The 27721-nt window shown below is 40.0% G+C and overlaps 1 protein-coding gene across 2 annotated transcripts; it reads left to right on the forward strand.

Annotated features, from left to right (window-relative positions):
* Nucleotides 1–27626, forward strand: Kctd9 (potassium channel tetramerization domain containing 9). Of its 2 annotated transcripts, XM_048422231.3 has the most exons (12): nt 1–153; nt 9008–9129; nt 10842–10885; nt 13785–13881; nt 14448–14506; nt 14699–14827; nt 20199–20266; nt 20365–20460; nt 21145–21294; nt 23155–23260; nt 23902–24035; nt 25765–27626. In XM_048422231.3, the coding sequence occupies exons 1-12, from the start codon at nt 106–108 to the stop codon at nt 25879–25881; spliced, it is 1170 nt and encodes a 389-aa protein (XP_048278188.1). In that variant the 5' UTR covers nt 1–105; the 3' UTR covers nt 25882–27626. The 2 variants fall into 2 exon arrangements, with proteins under 2 accessions (XP_048278188.1, XP_085554800.1); XM_085698674.2 differs by lacking the exons at nt 1–153; nt 10842–10885.
* The last annotated feature ends 95 nt before the right edge of the window (nt 27627–27721 follow it).

Here is a 27721-nt window from a genome sequence, read left to right on the forward strand (position 1 = left end):
GAGTCCGGGTGGGAGGCGGGAGGGGTCTCGCGGGCGCGGAGCGCTGCGGGTGGCGGGCCGGGGGCGAGGGTGGCGGCTCCCTCAGGACCCGGCGCGGGCGGCGCGATGCGGCGGGTCACGTTGTTCTTAAACGGCAGCCCAAGGAACGGCAAGGTAAGCGGCGACGGGGGCGCGACCCGGGGACCTCCTCGGTTCCCGACAGTTCCCGGCAGCCCGGCCACCGGAGCTCCGAGGCGCCGCTGTCACCTGAGCGGCGGGCCGAGGTCCCCGTCCACCTTCCTGCGGCACCCTTCTGCCCTTACCGGTGCTGAGTAATGCTCAACCCCGGGAGGAGGCAGAGATCACCGTGGCGGGTGACCTGCCCTGGTCGGGGGATGGAAACTCTAGGGGACAGTTGAGTGACACCCTCAGAATGGGGACTGATCTGGAATGCTTCCCTCCTCTTTCACGGTGCCCGGGCCCCCCTTCCCTGCCACCGTGCAAAACTTTTGTGCACGTTTTATTGTGCCGCCTTGTTCTGGTCACTTAAAGGACGGTGACAGCAGACCAGAATGACTTGATTTGACAGTAGCCTTAGCTGCATTTAGGCCTCCGTGGAGGGCGTGGTGCTAAATATTTTTCCGATGTTGCAGCAGCCTCTTGCCCCACCCTTGAAAGTTATTCTTTGGAAAATGTTGGCTGTTTCTGGCGGGCTAGTCATCTGTGGTTAGATGACTGCCCGACTCATAAGTAAGCCTGTTTAAAGACTCAGAAGTAATGAAGGCTTTTAAAGTTTCAGTTGAAGGTACATTGGTCCCCACTCTATTAATGGCCAGAGTACTCTTAATTCCTACACGTATACATAGCATAACTATTCAGAAGCATTAAGCGGGAGGAGGGTGCTTTTGAACTCCTCTGCAGTTTTGAATAAACAGACTCTGGAAATCTGAACCGCAGTGAGGTTTGTGCTCTGCAACTTTGTTTCCTTCAGATTGGCTATTCATACAAAAATAGTAATGACTTGAGCTCTGCCGGGGCTTCCGAAGTACGTGCTGCAAAGGCCCTATCAGTTCTGATCATTAACTTTTCCTTAACCAGCTCTGTAGCTGGCTGGTTTTCATAAACTGAATTCTGCGTGGTTACTGATTTAGTATTATCCAGTGTTAACAGCTGTAGTGTGTGCACTTTGGCCAGTGCTGGTCTGTGTTCGACTCCATGCAGTCGAAGCTTCGAAGCTTTTGGAGGGCCTTCTAAATCCTCGCCTCTACTGTACCTCTTTCTGAGTCCACTGACTTTCATTGTCCACAAATGGAGGGAGTGGCTCTTTGTGTTTTATTTAAATTTTTTTAAAAACTTCGAAAAAGTTTCAAGCGTTGGGTTTCCAGTTTAAGTCGTATTTACTTAAAAAAATCTTTTCATCTCAGAAGATTGGGGAAAGCACGTACGAAATAATTGTGCATGCATAGGCTTTACAAAGATGATAAAGTCTGAACCGAAGACTACTAGCTTTTCATATTTAAGAGAAACTATGCCCTAGTCCTTTCTACTAAACTAAAGAATATATGTTCTAAAGCTGCTTCCTCTCCTTTTGGCTTGATGGAAAAATTAATTTTAATATTTTCCTTGATGGAAAAATATTAAACTGACTCTTATTTGACAAGATCACAATACTGCCTGCATATGTATATGGACGGATATGTAGCATACACATAGCAACTATATTTAGTCAGGGTTGTCGTAAACATGACATGGAGGCTCAGGAAATAGTTTGCTGTCCTGTCTATAAAGTAGAATATATCATTTAGATTGTCTCCTGACATACCTGCTTGCTATCTTTAATCCCTTAGGCAAGAGAATAATCTTCTTTTTCCAAATGTGTTTTCCTGTTACTGCTTGCTTTGTGGCTCTGGTCCATGAGGTAGAAAGGCACACATCTAATCAGCAAGCATCAGGATATCAACATGCATTCTCTATTTGTGTAGCTGAAAATGCTTGTAAGTGTTGATGAAAGAGCTGGCAGCTGGTTTTTCCTAAGTAAACTGTAATACCATGGAGGGTGGTGGAAGATGACCCACTGGGATTTAGAGGGAGGGAATGTATATTATTTATGTTTTCATTTAAAAACAAAGTAATTTTAAAACTTGTCCTTTCTAATCTGGAAAAGCCTGGGAGCCTCCAATCACTGAACTTGTTAGACTGGTCTTGTTTTCTTCCAGAACAGAGGCCTACACGTGTGAATAGGTTGATAGCCAGCACCAGTGGTTCTCTTTGACACAGGATGTATAGAAGCCTACAAGTACAGTGGAGATTTACATCGTTCAGTCTGAACTGAATTAGCCACTAGTTATGCCAAGTGACTTTAAGACATTACCGCAAAGAAACTGCAGGTTGAAGCCAATATTAATAATAACATAAAAGGATCTCAAAAGCTAAAGAGTGCCATGTTTTAAGAAAATTATTTGAAGTTTTACTTAATAACTAGCATTAATAATCAACTTCTTCCTTAGGGTATATTGTTCTTCGAACGATTAGCCAGTGGTATGAGGAGGTCATCCTAATTACTAAGACGTGAGAGTCTTTTCCTGTACATGCTGGCAAATGGCCTTGGGTTTTTTTCCCCTTTGCCTTAGTTTTTATGGGTTGGGGAGATGACTCAGGGGTTAAAGCATTGCACAAGCAACTTGTGTGAGTCCACCAGTGATTCCAGCCCCTGAAGGCAAAGATGAGGGATCCCAGGAGGAAGCTGGCCAGCTAGGCTGGCCTTGGTGGCAAACTTGGCTCAGTTGAGAGAGCCTGCCTCAATGGATAGGTGACAAGCAGGGGAAGAAGACTCCTCAGATCAACTGTGGGCCTCAACACGTGTGTGCATACAGGTGCAGACACACCTAAACACACACACACAAGAAAAAGAATAAAAACCTTTATTGTTTAAAGATAATCTTATATTTAGCAGAATCTCACTAAATTTAGTAATACATTATTTAAAAGATTCCTGCTGGCTAATTTGTCATCTGAGTAAATAAAAATCCTCACCTCGTTTAGAAAAACGTTTCTGACATTAGCATACAGTTTACGATTCAATAAATACACAGCTGACTGAGCACAAGCCCAAACTGTTCTGCTGATGGGCTTTGAAGATTATACTCCCAGAACGCTGCCTTGTTTGAATCATGGGGACGAGGGGGCTGTTGTTGGCTCCAGGAAGATCGGTTATGCCTACACTGTGCTTCCCGTTTCCTTTGATCTCATACTATTCCCTGTAAAGGGGAGTATTAAGAATATGAAATGAGGATTCAGACATCTCAATAAAACATGTGGTTCTGAGTAATCCTGTGTTAGTGCCATCAATAACAAGTTCGTACTGTTATAGCAACCAGTTCATCAACTGTCAGATAGCTTTTCCTCATCATGGCTTCTCCAACCAAGAAAGAAGTGTGTCTGAATAGTATAATATAGTCACGGTGAACTTTAATAGACATGCTTCTCTATTGCTCCACAAAACGCTAACATTCTTGGTGCTGACTTTGTTTTATTTTTGTTTGTTTGTTTGTTTGTTTTTGAGACAGAGTTTCTCTGTGTAACCCTGGCTGTCCTGGAACTCACTCTGTAGACCAGGCTGACCTTGAATTTACCTACCAAAACCAACTGTCTCTGCCTCTGAGTGCTTCACCACCACCACCCACAGGTGCTGAACTTCTTAAAGCAGGTGCAGTGACAGGGAAACTTCAGGTCTACGTAAGGAAGGATCACACACTTAAAGAAGATAACAGTCTTTCATTTTATAAGGGCCTGGCTGCTTAGGCACAGTATGAATACTAAAATAAGCTTAGCACCCATTAGCATGTCTTTCTTTTTATTTTAAGATTTATTTATTTATTATGTATATAACGTTCTGCCTCCATGGATGCCTGCATGCCAGAAGATGGCACCAGATCTCATTATAGATGGTTATGAACCACCGTGTAGGGGACTTGAACTCAGGACCTCTTGAAGAACCAGCCAGTAATCTAAACCTCTGAGGCATTTCTCCAGCCTCACATTGAGCATTTCTAATCTTAACAATCTAAAATCCTGATTTGAGGACATTTCAGAGTAGGGGCATTCAACTAGTAAAGTTTATGCATTTTTTTTTTAAAGTTATGTTGAATATGATGGCACACACCTTTAATCCCAGCACTTGGGAGATAAAGGCAGACAGATCTCTGGGAGTTCCAGGACAGCTAGAGCTACGTAGACCCTGTATCAAAAACCAAACAAATAAAGACAAAACACCAAAACCACAAGTAATTTGAGTCCAATATTTTGGATAAAAGAGTTCCATTGCCTTTTTACAGCAAAGTCAGAAAGAAAAATATGTACCCAGTGTTTAAGCTTTCTCAGCAATTTCACACTCTTCTTTGGGTATCACACACATACAATGACACAGGCACACACACCAGACTGGACTCGAACTCACAGAGGTCCTTCTGTCTCTGCCTCTCAAGTACTGGGATTAAAGGTGTGTGCCACCATGTCTGGCTTGCATAACTCCCACCATGTCTGGCTTCCATTGCTATACTTTAAAAACTTGGTTTCCAGTTTGTTTACATAAAACACATAGATGTTTTAAACACATATATGTTTAAAATATTACTGTTACAGTATAATTCCAGTTTCATTTGGTGCTAGTTTGCACAAATGATTTTAAGTTGATAAACAAATGCTAAGAGTAAGCCTCCAAGTGAAAAGTATATTGGCCAACTTAAGGGACAATTTCAAGTTTATAGAACTCTTCAATTTTTCAGATTAATTCTATTTTCTCTAATCAATGATCTTTTGGTTGTCAGTTATTAGATTATCAACTACACATTTTATTTCTAAAACTGGTATCAAGAACATGGAAGCTATAAAATAAATTTAAAAATTTCCCTGTCCCTGTAAGTAATATAGGCTCTTCATAATAATTTAGAAAACAATGTTTAAAAATTCTCAGTAATCAGTCGTAGTTCCACTATTGAGAGATAGTCACTTTCAATTCTCTTATGAATAGTACTTTTAAATTGCAGTTATATCATATACTTCATCTTCCAGTGAAAGACTTAGATAGAATTGATGTACAGAGAAAAGGTGTGACCTAGTTCAAAACCCTGAAAACAATGACATTTCACTTAATATTCAAGAAATATTTGGGGTTTACTGAAGCAAGTAATGTAACATTTAGCCAAGTAGAGGCTTCCATTTCAACTGCAGAATTCATTTTCTTCATTTCAAAGATTATGGTGACATGTCTTTTATTTTTTTAATCTAGGGTTTTACTATGCCATCTACCCTGACCTCCAGCTCAGTCCTCCAGACTCTCCGGTAGCTGAGGTCATTGCCCTGTTTCCTGTTTTTTGTTTGTTTGTTTTAGCTCTGCTCATCAGCTGTACCAAGAGTAGTTGGTTGGTATTCACAGAATGAGTATCAACTTTTGACACATTCACTTTGCCATTTGCCAACACATTCAAGTGCAGGAAGAAAGGTTAGAAAGTAATTGCTATGGCATCTGGAAGGGTGAATCTGGGTTTGGCGGCAGCCTGGACTACTGTGTAAATTTTAAGCCACTCTGGGTTACAGAATGAGAACCTGTTTCAGATCAACAGAAAGAAAGAGGAGAAAAAGGAAAAAGAGAAAAATAATTGATGAAATAATAAATTATGTTGCTGCTGTGTTCAAACTGATTTATTGATACTAAAATGTTGAACTCAATTTATACCTTGATTTCTTAGTTTTCCAGCCAACATAAAAGTCCCTATCAAGTCCCCCATCTGTGACTAGGCTTTACCAGTCAGTTGTGGGGTGTTATGTGTCATGTGTTCAAAGTTGACTTCATGGGAAGTTGAAAACAGGGAACGTGGCACCTTGATTACTTTTCTGTTGCTGTGATTAGACACCATGACCAAAGTAGCCTATAAAAGAAGGTATTTATTTGGGACTTACTGTTTCAGAGGGTTAGAGATTATGACCTGCATGGCAGAGAGCATGGCAGCAGTCAGGCAGGTGTGGCACTAGAGCGGTAGCTGAGAGCTTGCATTTTAAGATACGTCCAAGAGACAGAAGCACACTGGGAATGGCATGGCTTTTGAAATCTTGAAGGCCACCTGCAATGGCTTGCTTTCTCTAACAAGGTCACACCTCCCAATCCTTCCCAAACAGTTCCATTGGCTAGAAACAAAGCGTGCAAGCCTATGAGCCTATAGGAATCATTCTTATTCAGAGCACCATAGTTGGCAGTAGCCAAGCCCTCACTTAGTACAGTTGCTGTTTCCTGGGTGAAATAGGTGCTTCAGCATTGTGTACTTTACCCTGCTGCTTAGAACAGCACTGTCCAGTAGAACTGTGGCTGTGGAAAGTTCACATGTGTGCTGTTGAATATGGGAGCATGAGTCTGTGGGGGTGGGCAGCTCAGTGTTGGACAGACAAGTAGTGCAGCTATGAACTGCCTTTTTTTTTAGATTTATTTATTTATTATGTGTACAGTATTCTGTCTGCATGTATGCCTGCAGGCCAGAAGAGGGCGCCAGATCTCATTACAGGTGGTTGTGAGCCACCATGTGGTTGCTGGGAATTAACTCAGGACCTTTGGAAGAACAAGCAGTGCTCTTAACCCCTGAGCCGTCTCTCCAGCCCATGAACTGCCTTTTTAAACTTCTATTTAAACGGGGTTGGAGAGATGGCTCATTGGTTAAGTGTATTGGCTGCTCCTTCAGAGGCCTTGAGTTCAATTCCCAGCACCTGTGGTGGCTCACAATCATCTATAACTGTAGTCTCATGGGTTCAAATGACCTCTTCTAATGCACAGATAGATGTACATGCAGAAAAACCATCTGTATAAGTGTAATAAATCTTTTTTACTTTTAATTAAGCTTATTGAATTAAAATTTAAATATTCTCATGTAATCAATGTAGCACTGGAGTATGGTTAGTGGCCTCTCTGTTCATTAGAAAACAACCAAGGCATAGGAAAAACCAATTCAATCATATGGAAGTGGACAGCAGTTTAATTTGATGGGTTTTGAAAACTAAGTCACATAAATTTCAATGTCTCACATTTAAGTTAGGAGATTACTTAAGTCAATGTGTTTTTCTTGTATCCATTTTATAGTATGCCAACAGAAATGAAAGAACTGCAGAGAGAAAGTTGATGTCAGGGCAAGGAGGGGGTGTCAGGCAAAAGAAACCATGCAAAAGGCAGAAGAGGAGAAAAGGAAGGATTTAGAAAATTTCTAGTGCGCTAGGGTCAAGGGTGAGGGTGTAGCTCTGGAGAGGAGTGCTCTTCCTCTCCCAGCCATTTTGCATGCTGTGGTGGTGTTTGCCCTTCTGTGTTACAGTTGTCTTCTTTATTTCTAACTTTCAGAGACCCTGGCTGACAGTGCTGCCCTCAGGGGTTATCTTAGCCATTAGGAAGCCAGTAAGAGCTGACCAGAGCACAGAATCCATGTGTGGACCAATTCTCAGCCCCTTGCTAATGGAGCTGCCTACATTATTTATTAGACCCTGCCCGATTCACTGCAGGACACACCTGCCTATTATCCCTCCCAGCAGTGTTATGTTCAGAATGCTAGATGCTAAAAACTGAATTTCATGAAACCATAGGTTTTGAAAAGTTAATGAGATGGGAAGTTGTTACCTTTTCTATGATAGTTGATATAGTGAGTAACATGCTAAACCATTCCTATTCCAAAAATAGCCATTTCTTCAGAGGAATACTACTAATAATAGGAATAATAATAATAGAACAACATAATAAGGACTAACATAATACTAGATGCTTAGGTACTTTACTAAGCTGTAGGCATTAACTCATTTCCTCATAAAACTAAGGTAGATGCCACTGTTTTTTTTTTTAAATTACCAATTAAAGCAACAAGCATAGACTTTGTAACAAGTTGACAGATAATCTAGGCTCAGAGGTTAAGAGCACTGGCTGCTCTTCCAGAGCTCCTGAGTTCAGTTCCCAGCAACCACATGGTGGTTCACAACCTTTTTTGTTTGTTTGTTTGTTTTTGTTTTTTGAAATAGGGTTTCTCCGTGGCTATGGAACCTGTCCTGGAACTAGCTCTTGTAGACCAGGCTGGCCTCGAACTCACAGATCTGCCTGCCTCTGCCTCCCAAGTGCTGGGATTAAAGGCGTGCACCACCACTGCCTGGCTCACAACCATTTTTAATGAGATCTGGTGCCCTGTTTTGACCTGCAGGTGTATACGCAAGCAGGATACTGTATACATAATAAATAAATAAATAATATAAAAAAGGAAAATGCTAATCTAAATTTAAGTCCCAGACTCATCAGAATTTGTACTGAATGTTAAGATTCTAGATTAGTTTTGTTTGGCCATAATTTCTTTTTTATTATTATTATTGTTGTTGAAAATATTCTTCTCTCCTACAGTGTATTCTGACCACAGTTTCCCCTCCCTCTACTCCTTCCAGCTGTCTCCCACCTGCCCTGTCCCCCAGACCTACTCCCCCTCCACTTTCTTTCAGAAAAGAGCAGGCCTCCAAGAGACAACAACGAAACAGGACAAAACAACATACAATAAGACAAGGCAAAAACCTATGTATTAAGGCCGCACAAGGCAACCCAATAGAAGGAAAAGAGTCCCAAGACCAGGCAAAAGAGTCAGAGACATCTGCTTCCACTGTTAGGAGTCTCATAGAAACACTAGGCTACCAGCCATGACATACATGCAGAGGACCTGATGTAGACCCATGCAGGCCCTTTGCTCTCCACTTTAGTCTCTGTGAGTCCATATGCACCCTGCTGAGTTGATTTGGTGGGCCATGTGTCCTCCATTCTGTCTGACTCCAAAGTCTTTCTTTTGTCTCTTCCTTGGGGTTTATTCTCTAGTTTTGGGTTTCTACAGTGGGAGGCACAAAGTATCAGGCAGTGCTGAAAATCTCCTACATTATCTTCTGATGTTTTAATCTGTATGGAGTGTGATGGTCTATAATGTCAGTGATGACATTCATTGTATATGTTGTTCAAATTAATCTGGTGTGTTCACAGGTGGTTGCTGTCTATGGAACTTTGTCTGATTTGCTTTCAGTGGCCAGCAGTAAACTCGGCATAAAAGCCACCAGTGTCTATAATGGGAAAGGTGGACTGATTGATGATATTGCTTTGATCAGGTAAACGTCACCTTTTTAAGCTGTCAACAGTGTGCCCTTAGCTTCTTGCTCTTATGCTGTTTTGCTTATGTAATAGTTGCGTTGTTCCTAAGAAAGCTGGGTCTTGCCAAGTGGTTGTTTGGAGTTAGCTGTTTGAAATTTTAAGTCTCTTGGACTCAAAGTCTGTTGATTAGATAGAGAACCCTTAGTATATTTCAGCATATTGACAATCTGCATTGGTCATATATGACACTGGCAATTTCTTCTTTACAGCAGTTCAAAATTTTAAAAACCTCTTACGTGCACTTGTTTATTGTTAAACTCATTTTTAAAAAAAATTATAAATATCACAAGGAACTGATGCTAAATACTAAAAAATTCTAACTAGAGATAACAGCGGGGTTTTCCATAGTATAGCTTTTTTAAAACTGCTTTTGTGTTTTCCCAGTGTCTCAGGTAAATTATTGCTTAAAATAGATGTCAAGTTTACTTCATTCTTCAAAGTATGAGATGACTTTCAGGCAGGGAAGTCATTTAGCACAAAGATGATAAAGGAGACACTCTAGGTAGAGACCGCACCAGCAGTCGGATGGCTCTGCTTGTGTTGGATTACCCAAAGCATGGGTTGGCAAAGCATGAGTTTTTTAAATTTATGGTGTGAAGACCATGATGCTTTAAATGATATTTTATGTGAAGATGAATCTGCACTTGATTCCAGGGCAGACTGACCCTTCAGTATAGTAGATTTCTTGAAAGCAATTGGTTCTAGTTTCTTCATTTTAAACAAGGAACTGAGCATCTGAGATGTAAAGGAGCTTGTCCAGGTCATAGTTTATCGGCTGCTTTTTGTCTGTAAGGACAAACTTCCATACTAATCTAGAAACATTAACTGGCAAAGTAAGCAAGTAGAAAATACAAATTGAAATGCAAATCTAAATAAATTAGAGTTTCTTAGTTTTTTTCTTTATCTCAGTTTCCATGGATAATTGGCCAACATAACTGCATGATATACAACATCCTAATTTTCAATCAAATTCTATTCCAAGAAAGAGCCAATGTATTTCTATGTTGAGCCACAAAGTGATTCTTGTAAGACAGATGGATATGACTGTGTCAGAAGTATCCAAGACTTGCACAGTGTTTTCTGGCTCACACTAGTGCCTCTGGACATTGAGTTACACTGATGGTGCAAAGTGGGCCTGGGAGGAGACTACACTGGTCACTCAAGAGGGTAGGTGACCAGAAACATTTTATTGTAGTCATGGTAGACATGCAGTGAGTAGGTGTTAGAGTTGCTTAGGGTTTCATCTTCCCAGGATTTAATATCACAGCTTATTTTAATTTCTAAGCTGCTAATTTTTTGAGAAAGCACTTCAGTGACTTTATTTGGGGGTAAAGAACTAAAATAAAACAAAAATTGCCTTGTCTTCAGTATGTCTTTTGGACATAAAATAGTACATTCTTCAATTTATACAAGACCACATTCACAAAATATGATAGTGAATTCTGTTTTTTTTTTTCGATTTCAAAAACACTTTGATATACAGGATTGATCGTGTTTGAATTTCAGTCTAGTCAGGATAAAACAGAGCATTGTAAACAGTTTTCTTGTAGGTAGATTGGTGACAAAGACTGTTACCTGTATAATCTTAAGGAGTAGTTCAGTTAGTCCTCAACTATTTAATGTGCTTTCTAGGTTTTGATTATGGCTTTTTAAATTTTGGTTTTCCCAGGGATGATGATGTGTTGTTTGTATGTGAAGGAGAACCATTTATTGGTAAGTGACTCTGTTAAATTTCCACTTTATTTGCCATAGTAAAAACACGAGATGGTAAGTACTTTACAAGGAGCTATGTGACTGAACATGAAAAATTATGATGACCAACCTCAGATCTTCACCTTTTTATTCTTCACTGTGCTTATGTCAAATTACACTTAACAATTTGAATTATATTCTAGTGTATATATTTCCTCCTTTACATGTCTTTAAGATTTGTTAGATTTGTATATTTGTGACATGATAAATAATTTTGATTTTACAAAGAACTGTTTAAAAGTCTTCTTTGATAGTGATTGCTAGAACTTCTCTTCGTATATCACTTAACTTGTAACCATGTATTCCTTGCATAGTGCTTGACAGTCCTTTACTACTGATCAGATCCTAACAGTGAAAACATGACTTGACTTCAGCCATTATCCTTTCATATGGAAGAAAGCATACATAGTTGAATATCTCAAAAGAAAAGACCTAATATATGAGTAAGCAAATATTCTTTAAACAGTGCTTTATTTATTTTGTCCTTATAGTCACCCATGGGTGTGTGTTTAAGTGTTTTTAAAATATCACAGTCAGGACTGGAGAGATGGCTCAGCGTTTAAGAACACTGGCTGCTCTTCCAGAGGTCTGGAGTTCAATTCCCAGCAACCAAATGGTAGCTCACAACCATCTGTCACGAGATGTGGTGCTTTCCTCTGGCCTGCAGGCACATATACATACAGAACACTGTATACATAATAAATAAATAAGTCATTTAAAAAATCACAGTCAGGGGAGGGAGGGGAAACTGGGGCTAGTATATAAAATGAAAGAAATGAATAAAAAAATAAAATAAAAATATCATAGTCATTGTATTTGATAAGGCTTTGTTTCAGGTAGTAGCCACATTAAAAGTAAGTGTGCTAGGCATGGTGGTGCATGCCCTTGGTCTTAGCACTTAGGAGGCAGAATCAGGTAGATCTCTGTGAGTTCCAGCCTGTTCTACATAGTAAGCTCCAGACCAACCAAGGCCACATCGTGGTGAGACTCTTGTCTCAAAAAAAAAAAAAAACAAAAAACCAGCCACAAAATAACCGTGTAACCTCTTCTGTCTCCACCTTAAACTGAGCAAATATTTTCTCCATTGGCCTAACAGGAAGTGGTTACTTGATTAGTTACTTGCATACTAGAAATAAAAAGTTATTCATCAAGTAATAAATAGTTAGACTGGGGTTTAGTTCAGTAATAGAACTAGTGTCTGCCGTGTATGGAGGCCTGGGTTCTATCCCCTAAAGCCAAAAGAAAGAAAAAGGTAACAAAATTTACTAGGATTTTTGTTTATTCCTGTGATTTCTTTTTTTAGTTTTCTTTTTATTTCTTCTTTGTGTCTTTCACATCATGTATCTCCCATTCATTTCCCCATCTCGTTGTATCTGCTCTCTGCCCTTGCAATTCCCCCATCAAAAATAAAATTTTAAAAGGAAAAAAGAAAAGAAAGGAAAAAAAAATCATCATGGAAGCTACAGTGAGTCACGCTGTAAACCTTTTTGTCCATAATCTTTTCTTGCCAGTGTTAATTGCAAGAGTCATTGGTCTGGTTCTAGGCCTTTGGTTTCTGCAACACCATCGATGCTGGGCCCTCACTGGGCCTCCTCTTGGATATCCTGTTGTTACCCTGCCTTGGAGATCCTGCCGCTTTGGGTCTGCAGGACCGGCCCCCTTCTGTGACTTTTTAAGCCTAAGAATAGTTGATAGGTTTTTTATTCACCGCATTCATTGCTGGCCTGCCAGTGACAACCTGTTTGTCTTTAAACTTAACCTGTTTAGTCTATGGTTTCTTTATGCTCTAGTGTGCAAGGTGTTCATCTTACTCTTTTCTGTCACAGACTTGAAACATTATGGTTATGACTTGATGTCATGTTCAAGGTTCAGTCTGGTTTATAGTTATTAAAAGGACTTTTGATGGCTAGAGATAAAATTTACATGATTACGCTATGAAGTTTATCATATTTTATAAAATGATATGTTCATGCCATGAAATATGATATAAAATCTCATGGGTTCATACTAAATTTTTCAGGGTATATCCAGGATTAGAAGGTTTCACTTCCCTCTTCTGTCTTGACTTTATTCCCTTCTATATCAGTAACCCTGATTTCCAGGAACGCAGAGACCGAGGGGATCACATCACTGTTCTTGCTCCATCCCACTCAACCACATAAGGTTTTCAGGGAATAATAATTTTCAGTACCAATAGGGTCTGCCAACAGTTTAGCATTTTTTGTATAGCTGCTTGCATTCTTTTTGTTAGAAATGGTTGTATTTCCATATTGTCAGAAGGTACATCCATTGTATGCTGTCTCTTCTTCCTGAGTTCCATTGACATGTCCTCCAACAATACTTAATGCTTGCCTTCAGTACCTATATTATTCTCTCCAGTGCTTGACTGTCTGACATTTAAGACTCTAGTAGAATCTTCCCAGAGTCTTTGAGACCAGTTTTCTCCAGCATCTTGTAAGCTTTGACAGTTTATGGCTCTGTACCTGAAAGTCAGATGTTGAACCACATCAAACCTTATCAAATTATAAACTTTAAATATGTCCATTTATGTCAGTTTTACAATAAAGCCTTTGTAAAAATTGTTGATGCACACTTTTTTTATTTTGGCTATTTGTTCTGACATTAACTGTAGCATCAGAAATGTGTGGTCTTAGCTGGGCATAGCAGTACCTGCCTTCAATTTCAGCACTCAGGAGGCAGAGACAGGTGGACTCTGTGTCTTTGGTCGCATTGTTGTCACAGTCTGGGTACTTTCTATCCAAAGTATCTTATATGGCTTTGCTTTGAGAAATTACTTCATTGTCTTCCCAGAAGCTTCAATATTAATAGTTCTGTTATTTTTTTTACATGTCATCTCTAGATCCTCAGACAGATTCTAAACCACCTGGAGGATTACTAGGATCCCACACAGACTGGCTGACATTAAATGTAGGCGGGCGATACTTTACAACAACAAGGTAGGGGTGTGTGTGTGTGTGTGTGTGTGCGTGCTATGTGTGTCTTAAAGTGTAAAAAGAGTAAAAGTGACTATGTACTGTTTCCTTATAAGATTTTCAAATGCTTAAGAATATTATGTGCTGTGAAACTGTTTTTAGAAAGCTTTTTATGAAAAAAACTTTAAATGAAGTTAACCTTTCATTCCAGAGAAAGCATAAAGCATCAATTCAGCTTTAAAATTTGCTTTTTAGATATCGTAAGAAACATTGATTGCATGTAGAAATTAGCAGTATTTCTAGAATCAACAACTTAAATCTATCAGACAATATAAGGTCAAGAATATTGTAATAAAATGTCTTGCTAGTATTTAAATGAAAAGATATAATGCAGCTTTAAATCAAAGGAATTGCCAGATTAGAAGAGATTTTGGCAACTTACTGCACATTTTTGTTTCCCAGCATTACTCCTACCAGGTTATAGCATGCATCTTTTTGAGAGAACAGCTGAACTCAAGTATACTCTTGACTTAAATATGTTTGTTTATAAAGACACATGGAGAAATCAATTTTTTTCCCTGAATTCTTAGGAGCACTTTAGTGAATAAAGAGCCTGACAGTATGCTGGCGCACATGTTCAAGGACAGAGGTGAGTAAACACATTCTCACTTCCTTTCTGGCCCTTTTTATCTCAGTTGATGCCATAACTATAGAGTGGAGTAAAATAATTTTTATAGAAGTAAAGACTTGATGACATATTATGTGAGTTTTTTTTTTCTTTTCCTTCCACAAATTCTGACTTTTTTATGGGGGAAATTTTTTCATTAAAATGGTATCGCAGGTGTCTGGGGAAATAAGCAAGATCATAGAGGAGCTTTCTTAATTGACCGAAGTCCCGAGTACTTTGAACCCATTTTGAACTACTTGCGTCACGGACAGCTCATTGTAAATGATGGCATTAACTTATTGGGTAAGTTTCTCACACGTGTGTGAGTGCTGTGAGTATGGGTGTGTAGGTATTGGTACAGATAGGCTGTCTTTCTGTCCGGTTATCATGTGTCTAGCCCATACCTTTTTCATTTGGATTCTAAGTAGATTTAAATTCTATCACAAGGGACTTTTATAAGTTTGTATTCTTTCTGTATACTGAGTAGTGTGGTCAAAAAGAAAGACAAAGCTTTTAGATCTTGATGATAGTAATGTTTCAGTTTTGCAATTTATTAGAAAATTAACTTGGGGCAAATTTCTCTAAGACTCTTTTGACAAATGAATATTAAGATTCTCTCATCCCTGCCTGAACCACAGGGTTTTTGTGAAGGCTCATCATCATCTAGATGAAACCCAATAATTTTTATGTAATGCATATAGGAATTAGCAGTATTGAAATTTCTAGAGACAGAGTAGTGACTGTGTATCTGAGAACTTGCATTAGTTGGCTTTGTTATACAAAAACAAAATACAGGAGGCATCTAAGTTATAAAGAGACGACTTATTAACTTGTGGTTTTGGAGGTCAAAGCTGAGGTCAGGTAGACTTGACTGACCCAGCATGTGGTGAGGACAGCAAATGGTAGCTTAGCGTAGTAGAGCACACAACGTTAATATCTTGATTCTCAGAGAGACTTGGGTCACAATCCCTTTTGAGGGTATGGCTCCAGTGACTTAAGGACCTGCTATTAGACCCCACCTTTTATGGGTCTACACCTCTGTCTGATACTAGTACCCTAGGGGCCAGGCTTTTATCTATGGCTCTGTGGGGAGCATTCATCTTCCAAGCCATAGTACTCCCCAGGTGAATAAATTTGGCCAGTGTCTGTACTTCCAGTATTGTGGGGGAGCATGGCAGTTTGTGGGCCATATGATTGCTCATCTGTATAGTTTCTTCTGCATACCTATGGCTAAACATCTAGGGAGACAACTTGTTGTGTGTTAAGTGTAAGCTTCCCCCACGGATTTGTGTTTGAACCCTTGGCTCCTATGTGGTAATGCTGATTCAGGAGGCTGTGGAATCCTAGTGGTGAGCTTAGGCCATTGGGAATTGCATTTGAAAGTACTGCTCAGCTCTTTCCTGTCTGCTCCTGAAATATAAACAAGTCACACACTGCACTTGGACCCAACTGCTCCATCCTGTAAGCTGCCTTGTGCTCTTTACATGATGGAATGTATCCTTGAAAACGTGAGCCCAAATAAGTGTCTCCTCCCCTTAGGTTGCTTCTGTCTAGTATTTGGACACAACAGTGACAGATGACTAATGCACTATTTAAAGAGCCTCACAGTTTCATAGGGTGAAGTCTGTAGTTGCTTAGTTCCGTGTGGATTGGCAGGACATAATGACAGTAGGAGCATATGCTAGAAGAGGTTCTTAAGTCTCATGGCAGACAGGAAGCAGAGGGTAAGGAGGGGCTGGGGAACTAGATCTCTTTTAAAGCTATACCTTACCGACTATACTCCAACAATGCCCCAGTTCCTGTTTTCAGAACCTCCAAAAATACTAACACCAACAGCAGACCAACATTCACTCCTTATGTCTGTGTGATCCTTTCATTTTGAAGCTGTAACATTCTGCCCTGGGTCCCCAAAGGCTTATTGCTATCTCCTAATGCGAAATTCATTGTCCAACTTCACAACTTCCTATAGTCTTATCAGTTGCGGCATTGTGCAGAAGCTCAAATCTGAGTCCTTACTGAGACTCAGAGCAATCTATTAGTGGTAAGGTCCTGAAAAAAAATCAAAACTAAAACTGCATACATTTAAGATGTAATGGCACAGAATAAACACCCTTATTCTCAGAGAAGAATTGAAGCATTGGGAAGAGGATCGGGGCTCTGTTGGTTACTCGTCTGTTGCTGTGACAATGACTGAGGCAACTTAGAGAAGGGAGAAAAGGTTGATTTGGGCTTAGAGTTCCAGAGGGAGAATCCATCGTGGCTCATGGCAGGAAAGCATGGCAGCAGGCAGCTGGAACAGGAGGCTGAGAGATCACATCTTCAACCACAAACATGAACAGAGCGTGCACTGGAAATGAGGCCAAACTATAAACTCTCAAAGCCTTCCTCCAGCAAGGCTCCACAATCTCTCCAAATGACACCACCAGCTGGGGACCAAGTGTTCAGATACTTGAGCCTTTAGGAGATTTCTCATAAACATTTCTCTTTCAAGCATGAGACCAAACCAAGCAAGGCAGATATTAAATCCTTTAGCCCTATGTCTGGCAACATCTAGGGAATATAATGTGAACTCTCAAAGGTTTAAGTGTTCCCTGCTGTACCTTACCATTTGTTTTGCCCGTGGCCTCTCTTTGGACTGACTTTGCTCACTTCTGGTAGCTTTCCTTGCCAGGCAATTCTATGTTCCTGGTACCTCTAACTCTGCCTTCTTTTGTAATCTGGACAGAAACCTCTGACCCTAGAATCCTTGCACTTTATATTCATGCAAGAACAGTGTTATGTGGATATCTGCTGCCAGTTCAAGTGTTAGCTGGGTCTCCTTAGACAAGTACTTTTCAACCTGTGGGTCGCAACCCATAGGGGTCAAGCGACCCTTTCACAAGGGTTACCCAAGACTATCTGTATATCAAGTATTTACATTACGATTCATAACAGTAGCAAAATTACAGTTATGAAGTAACAATGGAAATAATTTTATGGTTGGGACTCACCACAACATGAGGAACTGTATTAAATGATTGCAACATTAGGACGGTTGAGAACACTGCCTTAGACTATGGCGTAGAGTGAGTGCTGAGTACTTGCTTGGCTGGATCTGAAAAAACACTTTGCTAACTGTACTTATCTTCTCAAAGCAAAGTTTTTCAAATGAAGTCAGACCTTCATATCCTTGATCTGTGGTGGGTGAGTCAGTTCCTGAGATGTCCACTATCAAAGTACTTGATCTCTTTGAGATGGTGCTAATCTCTTTATCAAGCTGCCCTCCTCATCTACAAAGTTATATACATTCTTTTTTTCTGGCCAAAGTTCTGGGATTTCAAATCTTCTTTTCTGTTTTGTACTTCCAGTTCTCAAGTGGAGGCCAGGCTGAGTAGCCAGCTGCCTGGGATGCAGTCTGGATGTTATACTGTCTTGAAATGCTGTCCACCAGACTAATTAGTTCATTGTTTTTAAACTCAGCCTCACTCAGATTCTTGGATCATAGAAATTCTTTGCCAGAATATAATATGAGTGACTTTTATTCTAATTCCAGTGGACTGCTAAGTCTCATGAATCAGGCCTTCACTATCTGCATTCCTACCGGTCTGGTCTTCAGAGCTTCAGGCTGTCTTGTTTACTAAACTCCACTTACAGAAGTTTTAGCATTTTTGTACCCTGCTTTCCCAACTATCCAGTTTTTTCCCACAAGCTAGTTTCAAAGCTTAGATCCTCGTGGTCAGTAGTTGTCACACGATCACACCACTTCCTCTGATACTGTTTTGTGTTAGCTATCCTCTATGTCTGCGAGTGAGGAACGCTCCTGGGTGCATTCTATACATCATCTTAAGTACATGTAGTTTCCACCCAAACAGTTTTAGAATGTCTCCAGGTTCCCTCAAGTCATCTAATACTTTAAAAATAATCCACAGTAATTTTTCTGAGACTGAAATGGAGTAATGGAGCTAGAGTTCAAGCCCAGGTGTTACTGGTACTAGCAGAAAATAGACTGGATATTCTTTCAGCTGTCAGAATGTGGCGTTTTATGTATACAAAGCTTTTAATTCTAAACCTATAATTAGAAAGGAAGCCATACCACATTCCCCAAGAGGGTCTGATTTACACAAAAGGTCTTGGTGAACTGAGAGTGAGGTCCCAGAGAACCTCATTATTTAGGGTTTTTTTTTTTTTTTAAGGATTCATACCTCACTGCCCCTTGGGGAATAGGATGCAGAGGATCCCTGAAGCTGGGCAGGGAGCAGGTGACCCCTGTGTGCATGCACCTGAGGCTGGGCTGGGATCATGTGACTCGGCAAGTGTGTCCTAAGACTGGCAGGAAACAGATGACCCCGTGAGTGTGCACCTAAGGCCGGGCAGGAAACAGATGACCCCGTGAGTGTGCACCTAAGGCTGGGCAGGGAACATACGCCAGGTTGCTTATCAGTGTGTGCCACTCTAAGCTCTGCCCCTCAGTTGTATGGCTGGAAGTGGAGACTGACTTTCCCAGAAGAGATTATTTTCTTCCTCCCAGCTAACTGCTTGGCCTTTCTTATTACAGTCTGAAGGGCGGGTGGGGTTATGTCTGTTGGTTTTGTAATTCCTGAGTGAGTTTAGCTAGCCAAGTAACAGTCCTCATTTGGAGCATAAAGCTAATCTGTACTCTAATGAGAGGAAATGTGTGTCTATTTAACCATGCTGAGCAAAGTGTGTAATGCATAAAATCCCTTTTACTATTAGAAATAAAGAAGTATAAGTGTCTGTTACAATTTTGAGTTATTTCATGAATTTGACTTAAACTCTAACAGTTTGTATTATTTTCTGATTCATTAAGATATTCATTACAAACCCGGTTTATTTACTCTGTTAATAAAATAGATGAATTATCAAAAACAAATGAAATATTTTTAATTGGATTTCACACTAAAAGCACCACTCAGTTGGTTATTTTAGGAGTATATAGAGTTAAGATTTTTGCTAATGGCCTACTTAACTACAGCATAATCTAGTCATATACCAAGCTTTTATTGTAGTGCATTTCTTCTTTGTGGAAAAACCTGTTGTTTTATTTCCTCAGAGTTTCACTCTGTAACCCAGACTGGACTGTGTGTCCTAGACTACCCCCGACCTTGGATCTTCCTACCTCTCCATCCTGACTAATGATATTATATCCAAATCTAGTTCAGAAAAACCTGTTTTTAAAATACTTTTCAACATTCTGTGGGAGCATTCTAAAGCACGATTACTTGTTGCTGTTGCCCAAGCTTCTACTTCTTTAACTAGAGAGATGGACAGTCAGTAAAGTGCTTGCCCTGGAAGTGTCAGGACCCGAGTTCAGTTAACTAGAGTGTGTTAAGAAGTTGGGCATGGCAGGCTGAGCTGTAATCCCTGCAAGAACTGAGACGGGATGGGGGGGGGGGGTCCTCAGAAGCTCACTGCAGAGCTGTCCCAGCCTGCTGGGTGAAGTTCCAGGCAAATAAGAGGCATTTGCAAACGAAGGGTAATAAGCACCTGACTGATGAGCGACCCTGAGCTTGTCCTTTGGTTTTCACCCACCTGTGCACACATATATATATGTGTGTGTGCAAATGAGCCTACTTGTGGACTCTCAACACTATTGTGAGATTTTAACAGAAAAATGTTATATAAATGTCAAAATGAATTGTCCTGTGTGAAAGTCACATACTTCGTATTTTGGTAGGTGTGCTAGAAGAAGCCAGGTTTTTTGGTATTGACTCACTGATTGAACACCTAGAAGTGGCCATAAAGGTGAGACATTTTTTAAAATCTTGATCAGTATTACACTTACCATAAGTGTAACTCCAAAGACCTCATTGATTTTTTTTTTTTTAAATATCTTTCTCAAGAATTCCCAACCACCAGAGGACCACTCACCAATATCCCGAAAGGAATTTGTTCGGTTTCTGCTGGCCACTCCAACCAAGTCAGAGCTGCGCTGCCAGGTAACTCACCTAGACTGTTCACTTCATGGCCTGTGCATAGCCACAAATCTAAGAGCAGTTCCGCAGTCCTCTGAGTGTCCTTTTTTCCTTTAAATGCAAGATGCAGTTCAATTATGAGCTGTGGCTTTGATTTAATTCTGAAGTGGCTAGTGCAGAAGAGATGGAATAGCCTCTTTTACTGTCTAATTTTGCTTCACATAGGAGTCGTTGAGTAAGGTGGAAATTGCAGCAGTTTTTTAAGTTATGTGCACAGTTACCATGTATGTGGCTGGTCAGTGGCAGAAACTTTTGTGTCTTAAAGCATTACAGATTTTGAAGGCACCACAACATGTATCTTTTTCCCCCTTAAATAAGAGGATTGGATTTTAGAATTAGTAAAGTGATCACTATCTAGTTTATCGCAATAACGCTGTCAGCAGGTATGTGACGGACTATGGCCCCTCTTTAGGATGTCCACCTTTCAGTGTAGTGTAGCCATCTCTATCTTAATATGTGGGGATAAAGTTTCTTCTGTGAGAACCCATGAAAGCCATGGGTGCCATGTAGTCTCAGTTCCATTTGCTTATGCTGATAATAAGCTCCATGTGCCAAAGGCTTCTATAAATCTTGGTGCTTAGTTCCAGTAATTAAACTCAGCTCAGACAGACGATTCCGGCATCTTGACAGTCTGCTTTTTAATTCCAGGGCTTAAACTTCAGTGGTGCTGATCTTTCCCGTTTGGACCTTCGATACATTAACTTCAAAATGGCCAATTTAAGCCGCTGCAACCTCGCACACGCAAATCTCTGCTGTGCTAATCTTGAACGAGCTGATCTGTCTGGATCAGTGCTCGACGTAAGAATCTTTCTTTAGTTATAAGGAAAATTGAAATTTAGGCTGTTGAGTATTCTCAAAAACAGGAATTGTGTGTTTACTTCAACACAGATAATTGACCGTGTGATTGACACCGGAGGGTCTATAAGGGGAATGGGTTGATTTTATTCATATCCTTTGTGATATGAATAAAAGGTTAAATCCTGAGATGAGGTCCTGAGTACCCCAAAGTCGTCTACTAAATTTTTCAGAACTTGTATTATTTGGCAACTTATATGTAAGTCCAGAAAGAACGTGAAATCCACTGACCCTCATTTGTGAATGGGAAAGGTAATGACTAAAAGTATCTGGAGGAGGGGTCCAAAGTGGATGTGGTGGACGTTCTGGAAGTCAGCATCTCGATGGTGCTCTTTTCTCTATACATATGTGAGAATTTGTCATATATATATGCATGTCTATATATGTATGTAGTTAGTTACGTGGGTTATTCTGGGATTAGAGAATACATACAGAACCAATAATAAATTAAGTTCTTCGTCTCAGGACTCTAGTCTGTTTATTAATTAATTGAACCAGGTATAGCGTTTTGTTTTTGATAGTCATTTTTTGAGTTATTATAATCTTGATTTTATTCATTAGTTCAGTCTGTTTACTACAACTTCTGTGTCAAATCTAATAAAAAAAAATTAGCAAATACACATTTTAGGTACTGCTCCTTTCTCTAGTCTACCTCAGGCTGAATGGTCCTTCATAATAGGCAAAAGCATGGACTAATAGCATAAAGACAAGTTTGAAGGAGTTAGCATTTATTGAAATGTTGGAAGGCTGCTTGGTTTGGGTAGGAACAGAAAATGATAAAGATAGAGTTAATCATTTCAAAACAACTGTTTTTTAGATCTATTTCATAAAGGTGTTCTTGTGATTGAGCCATAATGTTCTCTATACACTAGGACTAAAGATTCTCATTGTGCCTACCTTAAATAGTAGATGTGAAGGCCAAAATATATATTTCTGATAAAGTGAAATATAGGAATATAAGTTAATTGTCTCCTGTTACTGGAAGGGACTGTAAGCTGAGTGAAACCGCACCTGCAAACCAAGCTTCTTCCTTGATGAGTGTGCTTTTATGCATCAGTCTTAGGGTTTTAGACAAGAATAGTTATATGGATTCTATACTGTAAATTTGAATACACTGAGCATCTGTTTTGATCGTCACAATTGTGAAGAATTATATTAATGTTAGTTTTACAGAGACATTTTAATCAATACCTCATAGAGTTCAGGCCTTGAAGGCAATGACTTAATACTTAAAACTCACACATGATTTTTCTAACTTTCTGCTCTCATTATGCATTGTGCTGAGGTTTGCACTGCCATATAGTAGTGGTTGATACAGTAGGACTCAACAAACAGGTGACTAGAGTTATATAGATAAATAACGAGGCCAATGGTGGCAGTAGTGTTCTTGCTCCTGAAGTAAGGGGACACCAAGAATTTCATTTTTTTTTTAATCCTTTCATGATTAGGAAGAGAACTCCATCCCCTGAGTTTGTGTCCTCAATTCACTTACACTTTGAACATGATTTTGTGATGTTCAGGGCTGTTTATAAAGTCAGAAATAGGCTGTCATAGTTCAGATTACATAGCTGCTTCTTCTGGACTCCTGTTCTATGTACAGTGAATATGCCATTGTTCATTTGTTGTAATTCTTTGAAAAATTCTCAGTTCTTACTGGGTTTCATTAAAGCGGTCTTCAGGAAAAACAGAAAATAACTAATTGCAGATGCGTTGACTTGGGTCTTTTCCTATTAATTTCTTTCTTATTGCTTGCACAGATGTTATCAAGTTTAACCCTTATAGCCGGGACTCTTGTGTTCACAGTGTGCAAATCTCCAGGGAGTCAAGATGCTCTGCTCAAACGCTGAAGGTGCATCCCTGAGGCTCTGTAATTTTGAGGATCCTTCCGGTCTTAAAGCCAATTTAGAGGGTGAGGACCTGTCTGCCTACTCTTGCCTGAAGGAAGCCCTTTAGTAAAAGTTGTAGTTAGAGGTGAAGCAGGAAGGCTGTGGGCGGAGCCTCCCTTGAGGGCAGACCTGGAGAATCACTTTACTGTCAGCACCCAGGACACAGGAAATAACGCCACAGATGTTTAGTTGAAAAGTTAAATATCAACCTCTGAACTTTGGAAGGGAATAAAATATTCTTATGTTGACAAAAATGAAGAATTTCAGTTTGTCCTGCGGTGTAATGTCAGGTTTTAATACTCCATGAGGGTTTTGTTGTTTGTGAGTTGGGTACTTTATTTATTTGAATTTAGGTGACATGGTGCTTGTGGTCTCCCTGAACATTAATTCACAGAGGCGTATTACAAAAATGCCATTTTTTTAAAAGACAAGGTTGATTTCTCTCCTCAAAAGTATTGTTCAGACAGTTTATTTTATGCCGTAAGAGAATAAATTGCCACCAATGAAATCTATATTGCAAGTCGGTTAAAAGATAGATTTCAAGTTTATTTCCAAAAGTTGTGGGGTCTTGTCTCATTCCCCTCCCTTAAATAATCTTGTACTTTTGTTTTCAGTGGTTAACATATTTTTAGGTTAAACTCTTCCAAAAACTTGCTTCTTGCAGGTGCTAATCTGAAAGGCGTGGATATGGAAGGAAGTCAGATGACTGGAATTAACCTGCGAGTTGCCACCTTAAAAAATGCAAAATTGAAGAACTGTAATCTCAGAGGGGCAACTTTAGCAGGAACCGACTTGGAGGTGAGACTCCGGTCTCTGGGGGATTTTAATGATGAGCATTGCTGGTGGGATCATGCCAGCTTACTGTAAGCTCAATACTTGGCTGTGAAGCTCCACTTGGTGTGGCAGGGTGGCTGGAAGGCTATTGCTCTTTCGATTGTTTTTTCTGAAGGTGGGCATGGAGACTCATACCTGTAATCCTAGCTGAAGTGGGAGGGCTGGGATTGTAAACCTAGACTGGAATAAACAGTAAAAACCCCACACTTCTTCTCCCCTCCAAGAAATGGGGCAATGGGAGCCATTTGCTTGTTGAATGATTTTGATTTCGGAGTTAGGTCTGACCTGTTACCTAAGTGGCAGGTGCCAGTTTCTGATGAGGTGCTGTCGACCTTGATTTCATTTACCTCTCTTTTCTTGGATCTTGCTCAAACCTATAGTAAGTTTTTCATAAATTTAATGCCAAACAGAGTTTAGTGGACTTTCTTGAGCTACTTGAGAAATGTAAATCATTTCTGGGTTTAAGATTAGGTTCAGAAAAAAAGCCCATTTTAATTTAGGATCATCTTCAGTTTGAATCTCAGTTTGAGATTTTTAATTTTGCCTGTTATTTTTCATAAGACCTGTGTGTCTTCTTGATTTGTAGATTTAGGTAGCTTGTTTGTTTGCATATTTGTTATTACTCATCATATAGCTTGGGCTATATATGATTTTCTTTTCTCAACCCCACAAGTGCTGGAGTCATAGGTGTGAGCCACCATACCTGGCTCAGTGGCTGTTGTCTATGTAGTACTGCCAAATGCTACTTCCCGCACTGAAGGGTGTTTGGATCTGTGTTGTTAAGTCCAGTGGCTAACTAACCACTTAGTTGTTGGACATTTGAACTTGGTACAACTGAGACACTATTCTAAAGAAAATTACTTCATTTTAATTCATTTAAATTTAAATAGCTACATGTATCTGGTAGCTGTGTTACTGAACACATGACAGATAGAATTGTATATGAAAATTTAGACTACTGTGGACATTTCGGGGTTTTTAACCTTGATCTCTTGATAGTTCTTAGGATCACAGCAACAAATTTGTTTAAAGGCAAAAGGAACTGACCTTCCATCATTAGTATAGTCCTTTCCATTCTTTCTATTTATGTTTATGAGTGTTTTGCCTGCTACATATGCCATATGCATGCCTGTTGCCCATAGAGGTCAGAAGAGGGCATTCAGTGGATCTCTTAGAACTTACTTGAGTTAGAGGTGATTGTGAGCTGCCATGAATACTGGGAAAAGCATTGAACCAGGGGCATGCTACACTTTCAGAGGCTTAATCCATTATCATGGCAGAGAGCATGGTGGCAGGCAGGCATGGTGCTGAAGAAGTCACTTAGAGCTACATCCTGATCCATAAGCAGCGATGAGGGCGGTGGGAGTGAGGATGTAGGGGGAGTGAACATGCATTTGGCATGCCCTTTTCAAATCTCAAAATCCACCCCCAGTGATACACTTTCTCCAAGAAGGCCACATCTCCCAATCCTCCTAAATACTTTCAAAAAGCTCTACTCCCCGTTGACTAAACATTCAAATATATGAGTCTATGGGGGCCATTCTTATTCAGATCACCACAGTGCATTAGTAGAAGTGTTTCAAAAATGGGAACACTTGGAAATATTGTCCTGCCATGCCCAGTAATCATTTTATGGGGACCTAAATTTGATCCTAAATCACTTGAACTCCATGAGTCTTGCTTTGTCTTACAGAACTGTGATTTGTCGGGGTGTGACCTCCAAGAAGCCAACCTAAGAGGTTCCAATGTGAAGGGTGCCATATTTGAAGAGATGCTGACACCATTACATATGTCCCAGAGTGTCAGATGAGAGTGACAAGAGCTGGAGGAAGATGTCCCTAATGGAAACGTGTCCTTATTTTATTTCTCCATCCATCGACTTGTCTAGAGGAGATAACATTGTCCGGGAATTAGAGGCAAATGCTTGTTCCCAGAGGTGCATAAGGGGAAACAGTTGAATTTCTCCCACATTGTGACTGTAACAGAAGAACAATCTGTTTCTAGAAATAGGGAAAGTAGATCATGCTGCAGCATTTTGAGTGGAGCTGGGGCATTTGTCTGGTTTCTGACCAGGAGTAGTATCTATTATATTTGCTTTTATATAGGCATTGTGTGGAAGTACCATCTTGGTTTAAGATGCATTTGAGAATTTTAATTTATGAAAAGCACAATATATGCAAATATATTTATTGAACACCTAGATGCAGTAAGGATGTTTAAATTGTTAAACGTCTTGGAAACTGAAGAGTTCTTCAGGTTTATAAATAGCTTTAGTATGCCCTCCCTCTTCAGACGCTGGTCATCATGTGCATGTGGTGAGGGCGAGACTCCCTATGGCTCTCTTCAGATTCATTTCTAGAATGTTTACTGTGTAAGAGAAAACCGAAGCTCAATGTGAGCTGTACTCTGTTCTCACATTTTGAGACAGGACGGAAGGAAAGACCTTGTATATCTACAGCAGAGCAAAGGATCCACCAGTTGCTGCAGCTGTCCAGTGAGTGAGCATGCCTCAGCTTCATTACGGGCGAGTTCCATGCTGTACCACGTTAGGCTGTTCTGTCCATTCACTAGTCCAGTTCTCGTGCTCAGTTATCACAAGCAGAGGAAGATACTTCAGAGCCAAAACACCAAGCTGCATCCTCAGCACAGGTCATGTAATGCCAAGTGGCTTATACAAGACCGGCTTAAAACAGATATCCAGTCTAAACTCCGTGCAGTTGGAGCTATAAAGTATGAATAAATCCTGCAGAGTTGCCTATGAGAACGCAGCATCAGATAATTGCAGCTAAAACCCTTCAGTGGCAACTAAGAAAATCTAAACTGATGATTTGATTATAGCCACCAAAAAAATTATGAATAAAAATTAAACATCTGGCTAGTATAAGCTGCATTATCAGTCAGTAACTGTGGTTCTTAAACTTTAAAAAATATTTTCTGTTGTCTTGTTTTTAAATGAAATTTTAGTCCCGTTTTCTTGAGTCATTATCTGTGCAACAGCAGCAGTAGGGCCTTCTTAGTGGGTGTCCCAGTGTCCTTATGTGTTTTCTAAGAGCAGGGATATAAGCTGTGTCCAAATGGGTTCGAGGTCCTCCAGACTTGTCAGCTTGAGGTAGTGAATCGTCATAGGTGACCTTGTCTCCTCCAGGAGAGTGGCATGTCTTCATTATTCTGTAGCTTATTCTTCTATCTACATATGCAAAGCTTTCCTTCACAGTAAAGAGCTCACGTGCACAGCGGGAGGAGAGTGCTTCTTTACAGGGAAAGGAAAGCAACTTTGAAAATGAATTATTTTCTTTGCGTTATTATTTTTACCAAGACAGAGAAGTATTGTATTGAGAGATACCTATTTTCATAATCAATATGTGCCTAAATTATATTTAACTCATTTCACTGCACTCTATTTTCAGTAATTATAAACTGTGTTCATTCACTGAATGGTCCTCTGCAGACAGACCTAGACTGCAGAAGGAGCCAAAAGTTGTAAACACAGTGTGCTTGGGAACTGCAGGGTTCAGATTGTATGTAAACCGCGTCAATAAACGGTGTGGAACGCTGGCAGGCTGTGTCTGCTCTTGCTTTGGGACGTCAGCACTTTCTGCATTTCCCACAGTTATTCGTGATGGTGCCGTGCAGGAGCTAACTGCATAGTC

This window comes from Myodes glareolus, chromosome 12 (assembly GCF_982192425.1).
Source record: "Myodes glareolus chromosome 12, mMyoGla1.1, whole genome shotgun sequence".
NCBI lineage: Eukaryota > Metazoa > Chordata > Mammalia > Rodentia > Cricetidae > Myodes > Myodes glareolus.